Raw genomic sequence first — 10,789 nt, 5'->3', positions numbered from 1 at the left:
GCAACGTGCGCCATTTCATCAGATTTGTAAGATAAATCATTTATAAATCTACGCAAACTCCGGAGAATACATCGCGGTTTCAAAATAAGTGCTCAAACCCTCACTCTGAGTTTACACGTTTTGATGTCCACATATTCATTTAATTACAGTGGCTATAGCACTTCTGTCCTAAAGAAATGGGTAAATTAAAGATTAAGTGGACATTTAAATGAAATGGTGCTTGGTCAATATTAAACAAGTATAAGATCGCACAGCAATGTGTAAAAACAATCATCAGGCTGTTGGTGCCCTCTGCAGGCCTTTGTTGTAATGCGTAATGTACATTAGCTCTATTGTTTATAATACTATTATATATATTTATAATACTAATATTATGTATTTTAACAATTTTGTTCAATACAACCGTATTATTTCTTGCTTTTAATCATTTATTTGAACTAATTATTATTGCCTCATTGCTATTATATATGTATTTTAAGTAATTTTAAAGACTATTGTTAACTTGCATCTATTTTTATTACCACAAAAAAATTTATTAAAATTATAAGGGCCCTATGAAATCCGTTTTATTTCCAAATTCAGTTTTTTTTCCCCCATTTTCATTTTTCTATACTCTGTTTTAATGGTTAAATTAAATTGTATTAATCAAAAAGCCTGTCTAATTAATTGAGTTTTACAGTTTTATCTTTACCAAATTCTGTTTTCCATTATTTTCTGGATTCCATTTTAATGGTTCCATTAAATTGTGATAGTCAAAAGCATCTCCAATTAATTGATTTTATAAAAATAAAATAAAAAGTTTTCTTCTTTTTTTTTCAGAAATACTGCACATTTACATTTTTCTCCTAAATAAATTCTGGTAAATAACATTTCTGGTAAATACTAAATATGTTTTTTTTAATTATAATTTTATTATTAGTAGACTAGAACACGTGGATATGTTGTCATTCTTACACCATAATACTGAACTTTGATTTACTGAACTTTGAATACTGACACTTGCTTCTTGCACTTTACTTTTGCTTAAAAAAAAAAAAAAGGATTTAATAGAAATTTGGATTTCATTTGGTTTAATAAAATATTCTTAAGTAAAATTGTTGATTTTTTTTGGTGGGAAATTAATCGTTTAGATGAATCAATAAATTAGTCGATAGATTAATCGAAATAAAAATAGTCGTTAGTCAGCCCTACTTTTAACTCCTATTAAACTGGAAATCATTAATAATTGTCATGATTCGAGGCTGTTATTGTCTCACCAAGTAGCTTTTTTACTAAGGCAGCTAAAGTTGTCTTTCATTGTTCTTTGAGCAATCATATAGATAAACTGGGATGTATAACACCTGACCTTTTCATGGTGGAATTTAAATACTAAAGACCCCCCTGCTGTTTGGGAATCACACGTGTCCAGTCTGTTGCAGGTTCAGCTCTACTGAGTGATGAGGCTTCTGGAAAGTACTGGTACTCGAGTCAAAATATTTGGACTAACTGTTTCTACACATTTTGACTCTACAAAGTCTGAGACTACTGTGGATTGTCTAAAAAATTTTTCCCATAAATTCCCGACCATTCCAGACCCCTCCTCCACATGGTATTCATCCTCTGCTGAATGCACTGCTGCTTCCCATCTCATTCCTGCTGATATGCCTTGTTATGCTGATGCATGTATTGGTACTGCCATTTTAAAGTCTATTGGGATGGCACATTCATATTGATGTGATATTGATGAACTCTTAGTTTGAGTCCTTTTTAGTTCTATAATGGTCTTCTGACTTTATTCTGAATTAGTTTTTGCTTAAATTTGCAAATCAGTGAACCAGCTGATTGAAGCTTTGGGTAAAGGTTTTGAAACATTTGTTTAGTAATTTTTATTTATATTTACTTATACTGCTTTTTAAAAGTTTGGGGTCAGTAGTATTACTTTAATTTATCAATGATGCATTGAATCGATCAAAATTGACAGTGGAGACATTTATGTATTTTAAATAGAATCTACAAAGAATGCGCATGCTTTCTACAAAAATATTAAGCAACTACTTTTTTTTTTTTTTTTTACATGGATAATAAGAAATGTTTCTTTAGCACCAAATCAGTATATTAGAATGATATCTGAAGGATCAAAATAGTTTTATTCACTACATTTTAAGTTTTAAACATGCCATTTACAGATCCTCATGTTTCTATGACTGACACTTTCATGTGAAGGTCTGCTGGTAGTGGTACCTCAGGGGAAACAGGTGGGTCTTTGTGTGTGTGTATGTGTGTTTGAGAGGCCACATTGAACTTTGACCCAAATCAGAGCTCTGTTTCTGGCTTGTTGGATTGCTGAGAAGTGTAGCTATATGTTAGTGTAAGAAAGGTTTTCATTTGGTTTTCTCTACAGTCAGACTGTTCACACTTTAAGTTGAAGTTCAAGTCAATGGGACACACTTCAGATTTTTAAAAGTAGGAGTACAGACTGGTTTTGCAATCCTACATATGTTTTTGTTTTCTCTGGGCACTGAAGTGAAACGTCTGGCTTTGTACAAGCAAAGAGTTTAGGTTCAGGTACATGAACTTTGTGGACCGTTAAAACACACGATCGCTCTGATACATCCATCTGCCTAACCTATGGGCATTCCCATCCTTTATTTAACTAACCCATTAAACTAATGTTTGATCTCTTCATCACGTCTCTCTCTCTCACTGTTTTAGGGAGAAATGGGGTAAAAGGCGAGTCTGGTGTGAGTGATGACGATTTGGCGTCGGAGGTTCTCAGTCACTACAGCAGCACCAGTGAGAGCGCATCAGTCATAGAGGAAGGCACAGGTACACAGACAATTTAAAAACATCATACATGCACAAACCTTATCACAAATATATATAGCATACAAGTACAAAAAAAACATCCACACACTGACTCTGTGCTATGCAGGTGAGGTTGTAGATGAACAAACTGCTCAGGAAGAAACAGAAGACAAACTGAAGCAATGCATCGACAATCTGATGGACAAAAGGTATCAATATGCTGACACGCAACAGTGAGCAATGCAAGCACACACAATTACTGAAAACTAAATGAGCGTTGCAGCTGTTTCACTCTTATCTTTGTGTTTTCCAGTGCTAAGACCCGTCTGGCTGCATTAGAAAGTCTGCGCTTGGGGTTTTCTTCCAGAGTCCTGTATGAATTTTTGTTAGAGCGACGTTTCACCATCAGTGACTGTCTGGAAAGGAGCTTGAAGAAAGGTGGGAATTAGGACTTAATTTTTGTTTTCACACATTTCAGGGACACTCTTTAGATTATTACAACTAAGGGCACAGAGACCGGTTTTGCAGTCCTTACATGTGTGTTTGTTTTCTTTGAGCACTGAAGTGAATCTTCTAGCTTTATTTATATATGTATATATGTATATGTATATGTATATATATATATATATATATATATATACGTACATGCATGCATGGGAGAACTTGCACAATTGGTGGCTGACTAAATACTTTTTTTCCCCACTGTATATATATATATATATATATATATACACACACATACAAGTATGTATATGTGTATATATATATTAGGGGTGTAATGATACACGTATTCGTATTGAACCGTTCGGTACGAGGTTTTCGGGTTCAGTACGCATTACAAATTAGTTTTTATCTAAAAACAAACTAGTCTGCGTGCTTTTACACTCTAAAGCTATCAGAAATGTATTATCTATAAAGGGTAAAAAATAAAACTTGATTGAGGGCAGTGAGCCGAAAGTAAATGTTGCATTATATCCAATTACTTTATATTGAAATGTATATAAAATTGATCATTTTTTAGTTTTCTTTTTTTTATTATAATATGAAAATTCAAGACTGTGGTTTCTCTTTCTTTGCTGGGTTTACTGACTTGATAAAGTGTCCTTCTCTTCAGGTGGAGGAGAGGAGCAGGCCGCTGCTGCTACAGTGTGCGCTCTCTTGTGCGTGCAGCTCGGGGGCGGAGTTGAAGGTGAGGAGGGCTTTAAGATGCTCCGCCCCATCCTCAGCTCCATTTTGATTGACAGCTGTGCCAGCCTGTCAGCTCGACAGAGTGTGAGTTAATGCCTCAATATATGTCTATAAACCTTTATTTGTTTGATTCCATTAACACTTAAAATGGGATTGTTTACTTATATCTTACCTTTTTTCAGTGCGCTCGAGCTCTGGGTATGTGCTGCTACGTGTCTGCCTCAGATGATGCAGAGGTATGATCAGATCTTGTAAAATGCATATGAATATTTATACATCTGCATGTTTGTAGAAGTCTTTTTCCTCCTGTCTTTTTCAGGACCTTCTAAAATCTATTGGTCATTTGGAGAGTGTGTTTGTGGGTGCATATCCCCTGGGTGATGGCACTCTGCCCTCTGTCAAAGCCGGGATCCCTGTGCTCCACAGCACTGCCCTTCAGTCTTGGGCTCTGCTCTGCACCCTTTGCCCTGCATCACGCATCAACACCATTCTGAACCAGTGAGTTTGAATTGAAAAAAAAACACATCTTTGCACAAATAGTCCATAGTCCAAATAGGCAAAAGGGTGTAAAAAATAATGGCCTGCACTCTGTAAAAGTGATAAATGTCAACGAAAAAGCAAATGCGAGATAAACAAAAATGTACTGAGAAATGGCAAACGTTTCAGCTACAATGCTTGTTTCGATTATGTTTGGACCCACAAATCTACCCATATTTCCTTGCTGAACATCATTAAAAAAAAGAAATTGAACAACAAAAAAACACACTTTTTTCTATGCTCTCACTATTTCTTATATCCCTCCTTGTTCTAGTTTGTACTATTATTATACTATAACTTTGTATTGCTAGCACCTCTCATGTTATTGCTTCCTTAAGATTTACCCATATTTCCTTGCTGAACATCATTAAAAAAAAGAAATTGAACAACAAAAAAACACACTTTTTTCTATGCTCTCACTATTTCTTATATCCCTCCTTGTTCTAGTTTGTACTATTATTATATTATACTATAACTTTGTATTGCTAGCACCTCTCATGTTATTGCTTCCTTAAGATGAATTGCCTTTTATATTCCTCATTTGTAAGCCACTTTGGATCAGTGTCTGCTAAATGAATAAATGTAAATATGACCTGCCCTTTAGTAATTAGGCTGTGAAGCTGTGGTTATTATTTCACATTTTCTTTTTTTCTTGTATTTTCACCTTTATAGTGTATGGGCCTTTTTGTTGTTACAAAGCCACAATCCAAAATGCTTTTGATATCTAAACCACAGTGAACGCCCAGATTGAATAGACTTATTTGTCTGTAATATGATCTATCTCTTTGTCTTTTAGCCACATGCCACGTCTACACGCATGTTTAGAAAGCAGTGAGGTGAACTTCAGGATTGCTGTGGGAGAGACCATCGCTCTGCTGTGTGAATTGGGACGGGACATCGATCAGGTGTGTGTTGTGTAATGCTGAATAGGTTTGAGTGTCAGGACGATGGCAGTGTACATAATGTGTGTGGTGTTTCAGGAATTTGAGTATGAGGACTGCGATGCATTGTGTGACAGTCTAAAGAACCTGGCAACTGATGGAAACAAACATCGTGCTAAAAATGACCGCAGGAAACAGCGCTCAATCTTCAGAGAGGTGCTGCACTACATTGAGGTGAAAGGAGAGCCACAACTCATGCCTTTTTGTTTTTAAATAACATGTCAGTTAATTACATCCAAATATTTTATAGCTAATAAACCGAGTTGATCCAGGACCGTCTTGGATGATTATGGTTTAAAAATGTACTGACATCGGAGCAAACATTCCCTCGTATTTTCAGAATGAAGATTTCACTGAGGAGAAGATCCAGTTTGGGATTGAGGCCATCTACATTGATGGCTGGATGCGCCGCAGGATTTATGATGCCTTTAAGGAAGTGCTCGAGTCTGGAGTCAGACACCACCTACAGGTGAGGAGGACCAATTGCAGCTCACCATTGGCATAACACTGTGTAGTACTCGAGAAAAATGTTGACTAAACATTGACTACTAGACTAAAAATAGCCTTTTGTGAGTTGTCACAGCGTGGAGGACGGAACAAAACCTTGTCGGAGCCGTAAGGGATAAAAAGGGGGCATTAATAGCTTGTGATTGGCCAGCTATCCAGTGCATTGTGATTGGCCGAATACCTCAAGTGCGAGACTGAAATGTTACGCCCCTCACCATACTATGATGATGTGTCCCGGCCGGAGCGACGAGACAAAAACATTCAAACCCATTACAAACGAGGCATTTGTTGCATCCAGTGGGGACATAATTACTGATTATAATGACTTATACTGTCTTTTTACGTGTTGCATTGCATCGCGGTGCGTAAACATAAAACTCTGTCTGCAGTTGTGATCAGAGAAATGACAAGCAACAAGTGCTACTCTACTGCCCAAAACTCGCGTTTGAATCATCAGTGGCAAATCCTTTAAATGAAAACATACTTACAGACTGCGAGTCAGAACTGCCGGCATTTTAGTCTAACGTTACTCTCCCAGGTGTGCTGCACACATCTGGATATTTGGGTTAAACTGTTCTGGAACAGTGTTGTAAATACCACTGATTTGTAGTCGTGTCCTCTTTTGGAAGACCAAACAAAGTAGTTTCGCTTTCACAATGAAAAACACAGTGGCCTAGCGTGAGGGGATGCCCCGGCTTAGCGTGCGCTGAGGCCGGGATAGAGTGAGCTGAGGCGGTGGGGTCGAGAACGGTGCGCCCGGCGGATCTGACTTATGAGCGGCAACCACATGTGACGACCCTGGGCTGAACTCTGCTTTGTCCACGGTGAAGGTTGATGTATTCCCTCAGCGACCAGCACAGATCAGCTCTAGGCATGAGGAAGCAGATATCGTCCTCTTTTGGAAGACCAAACAAAGTAGTTTCGCTTTTACAACGAAGCACACAGCGTCTTCACTACATGGCTGCAGCGTCAACAATACTACAGTGAGAATAAAAGTGATGCCTTCTTTCTTTGCGTGAACATTTGGGCGGCGTTATGCAAATCTTCCCACATAGTGATAGATATGTGGGGGGGGTGTTAGAATGAGCCGTTTTAGGTAGGTGTGGCTGACTCTGAACTTTTCTAAAGAATATCTCTTTGGATTTGAGACTTTAGTCTTTGCAACTTTACAGATCTTCTTTATGCACCAAGAGCTTGTAACACTCCAAAGAGAAAGGAAAAATTGAAATCGCATCATATGACCCCTTTAAAAAAATGTAGTTAATATTTGCATCATTTATGATTTATTTTATCCACCCGCAAATAATCAATATTTTTTTGTTTGGCGCCCGTGGATATAGGAAAAGCAAAATATGTTTGCAGCGTTTTCATTCTCTGCCAGCAGGAGGTGCTTTAGGGGCCGTTCACATATAGCGTCTTTTGCGCGCTCAGGTTTGTTATTTCAAATGTAGACGCGCGGCAGGCGTGCTCATAATGGAAGCAACACAGTTGCAACATGCTCATTTTTTCCAGGCACGTCCGCGGCACATCGAGATAAAAACATTTAAACTTTTCAGAATGCCGCAAGTGCACCACGGGTCATGTGACAAGAACCAACCAATCAGCTTCATCCTTTCCCGTAACAACATTGAAAGCTCAGCCGAGATGAAGGAACCGCTGATCATAGCTGTACAGGATAGACATTTTTAAATAAATTTAGTAGCAGAGCTACTGCAAGCGATTTTTAGTGCTGCAAATCCATTTATCCTTTGCTGAAACTTCCGCGTCTTCATGGAGAGCGCAGGTCATGGTTGCTTAGCAACGGCAGATGCCTCCGGAGCGCAAGCGCCCGAACGCTTTGGGGAAAAAAGCAGAAAGCACCGCACCTAGCATTTTCCACGCGTATTTAGGCGCGACATGTGAACAGCCCCTTAAACTGAGGTTTCCCCAGTAACAGCTGTACACAAAGCAGCGCTGAACTCACACACGCTGCTTTATCAGGCATATAACATGTAAGATGAAATGAAAATTACATCGAAAATTTTCTGAAGATAAGTCTTCCTTCAGAAATACAGTGATATAAAAACACTCGCTCCTCGTTTTGATTTTTAAACGGTAAACAGTACGTGCTCATGTTTATTCAACAAAGCCTTTTGGAAAATCCTTCAGTTTTGATAATGTGGCGAGCGCCATAAATAAATGTATGGGGAACACATTCCACAGCACAACCACCTGAGCCCAACTTCAGTCTACTCATCACCTTAACTTTAGCTGCGTTTGTAGCCGGTGTCATAGCCAGACTGATAAACAAACACAGACACAGGAAGTTAACTTATTCATACTGACAAATTTATTATATTATAAAATAGGGCATTCTAAGTCAATATACTGCAGTATTTCCTCTCTCAATCAGTAGAAAATATGGTTAACACCCAGTCATGCATGAAAAAAAAATACCGTCATGTACCGTGAAACCGGTATATTTTTGAAAAATATCGTGATATAAATTTGTGGTCATACAGCCCAGCACTAAACTGTACACAAATTCGTGATAGCCTCAGAGTCAATCCCCTTTAAATTTCATATGAAAACGGCGGCAGACTTCGTCTCCTCCCCGTCTTTCAGCGCACTCTTCAATCCGCTAACCGCGGCGGGACACAAGGTGTGTGTTTATCGACAGATTGTTATAATATCTATATCTCTGCAGTTCTTTGTCATAAATACAGTTTACAAAAGGTCACGAGGGAGCAATCGTTTTCCCATCTACTGTAAAGTTTTCGCTGCGTTCACCGTTCATCACACCACAGCTGTTTCCTCCAGCGAAAATCTAGCCCTTGACACATATGAATGCATACTTTATAAAACGATCATGTTGCTATTTTCGTTTGAAAATTTAATATAAAACATATTACAGTGCACGTGGCATACCATACAGTCATTCACAGAACTGATTAAAAACAGTGACAGACAGCACTCAGTCAATTCACTAGTTTTAACTAAATATCAGAGTGATTGACAGAGATACAGTAGAAACATTGTGTGGTTTTGTATTAAATATTGCTTTGCATTAAATAATGACCCAGATCGTGAAAAACATTTATTAGCCTTAGAGTAAGGGAAGCACAACTCAGGAAATGAGAGCATCCGAGGAGCATGTGAATGCTCTTTTTTTTAAAGTATCGTTTTAGGCACTGGTACCGTTTTAAAAGTATCAATTTGGCCCCGGTATCGTAAAAAACCCAATCGGTACCCAACCCTAACCATTTGTAGAATTGGTAGTTATTAGTACTTATTTTAATGCTTTTTTTTGGGCTTGTTTTATATCATTTATCATTTATATCAAGTCATCTTGAGGCTCCGGCCTCATGTTTGAGAACCACTGTTCTGCAGCGTTTGTTAATGAGTTTTTGTCTGTTTTTTGTAGTTTAATCCTTTGTTGAGAGATATTTTTGGACTTGGACCTCCTCTCATCCTGGATGCGTCTGTCAAAGCCAGCAGGATCTCCCGCACAGAGAGGGTAATCTTGAAACTTTCGCTTATATATGTAATAAATAACGAACAGTGACACTGACATGACGAGAAGTCTTATTTTGCAGCGTGAAGTCAGATTCAACTGATTTTGTAAACAGTGCTGATTTAATTTGCATTTTTTTGGCAGACAGTTTCATTCACTAAGATTTTGTGTGCATATTTATATAACTTTGGTTTGTCTCTTCACAGCATCTGTTTAACTCTGCTGCATTCAAAGCCCGGACTAAATTAAGGAACAAAGTGAGGGACAAACGTGCCGACGTGATGTGAGGATGAAGAGAAACACTACATCCTTAAAGGAACACTCCACTATTTTTGAAAATAGGCTCATTTTACAACTCCCCTAGAGTTAAACAGTTGAGTTTTACTGTTTTCGAATCAATTCAGCCAATCTCCAGGTCTGGCGGTAGCACTTTTAGCTGCAGCTTAGCATAGATCATTGAATCTGATTCGCTCAAAAATGATCAAAGAGTTTCTATATTTTTCCTATTTAAAACTTGACTCTTCTGTAGTTACATTGTGTACTAAGACCGACGGAAAATGAAAAGTTGCGATTTTCTAGGCCGATATGGCTAGGAACTATACTCTCATTCCGGTGTAATAAGCAAGGAACTTTGCTGCCGTACCATGGGTGCAGCAGGCACAATGATATTACGCAGTGCCTGAAAATTGGCTTATTGGAAGTTACCTAGCTGGGACTATTTTCAGGCGCTGCGTAATATCACGCTGTAACTACAGAAGAGTCAAGTTTTAAATAGGAAAAATATAAAAACACTTTGGTCATTTTTGAGCGAGATGCTAACGGTCTAATCAGATTCAATGATCTATGCTAAGCTAAGCTAAAAGTGCCACCGCCAGACCCGGAGATCGGCTGAATGGATTCAAAAATGGTAAAACTCAACTGTTTAACTCTAGGGGAGTTGGAAAATGAACCTATTTTCAAAAATAGTGGAGTGTTCCTTTAAAATCCCCACAGCTCACTTGAAATTATGGTTTGACATACTGCCTAGCCATAGACTTGACAATAGACATGCGTGCGTCTACGACTGTCTATCTGTCTGAGTGTGTGTGAGTGTGAAAGGCTGGGTGTGTGCACACGTGTGTATGCGGTGTTGTGTTTTTATTTAACATCACAGTGTGAAAGCTAGGAATTCTACAGTTAAACCAACATGAAATATAACAACCTCTTGTAAGGCTGAATTCAGCTTTTCTGTTGAAACCTGTTTTACCTCCGCAAGTGTTTTTTGGAAAAAAGGATAATTTTTATTATGGAAAATCAACTTTTTACAGCTCTGCAACAAACAAAGAGACCAAGAAAAATG

The 10,789-nt window shown here is 38.1% G+C and overlaps 1 protein-coding gene across 2 annotated transcripts in view; it reads left to right on the top strand.

Annotated features, from left to right (window-relative positions):
* LOC107556493 (interferon-related developmental regulator 2-like) overlaps positions 1–9,811 on the top strand; it is an 18,169-nt gene extending 8,358 nt beyond the window's left edge. For both annotated transcript variants that reach the window (XM_016239625.1, XM_016239626.1), the window contains 11 exons: positions 2,692–2,805; positions 2,912–2,993; positions 3,098–3,222; positions 3,899–4,056; positions 4,155–4,208; positions 4,292–4,470; positions 5,306–5,414; positions 5,490–5,624; positions 5,791–5,919; positions 9,361–9,453; positions 9,657–9,811. In XM_016239625.1, coding sequence (XP_016095111.1) covers positions 2,692–2,805; positions 2,912–2,993; positions 3,098–3,222; positions 3,899–4,056; positions 4,155–4,208; positions 4,292–4,470; positions 5,306–5,414; positions 5,490–5,624; positions 5,791–5,919; positions 9,361–9,453; positions 9,657–9,737 — 1,259 coding nt within the window. In that variant the 3' untranslated portion in view covers positions 9,738–9,811. The remainder of the gene's footprint in view (positions 1–2,691; positions 2,806–2,911; positions 2,994–3,097; positions 3,223–3,898; positions 4,057–4,154; positions 4,209–4,291; positions 4,471–5,305; positions 5,415–5,489; positions 5,625–5,790; positions 5,920–9,360; positions 9,454–9,656) is intronic.
* Positions 9,812–10,789: the final 978 nt, after the last annotated feature.

This window comes from Sinocyclocheilus grahami, unplaced genomic scaffold (genome assembly GCF_001515645.1).
Source record: "Sinocyclocheilus grahami isolate Dianchi unplaced genomic scaffold, SAMN03320097.WGS_v1.1 scaffold570.1, whole genome shotgun sequence".
NCBI lineage: Eukaryota > Metazoa > Chordata > Actinopteri > Cypriniformes > Cyprinidae > Sinocyclocheilus > Sinocyclocheilus grahami.
Note: the sequence above shows the minus strand (reverse complement) of the source record. Positions and strands in the feature narration are given on the sequence as shown.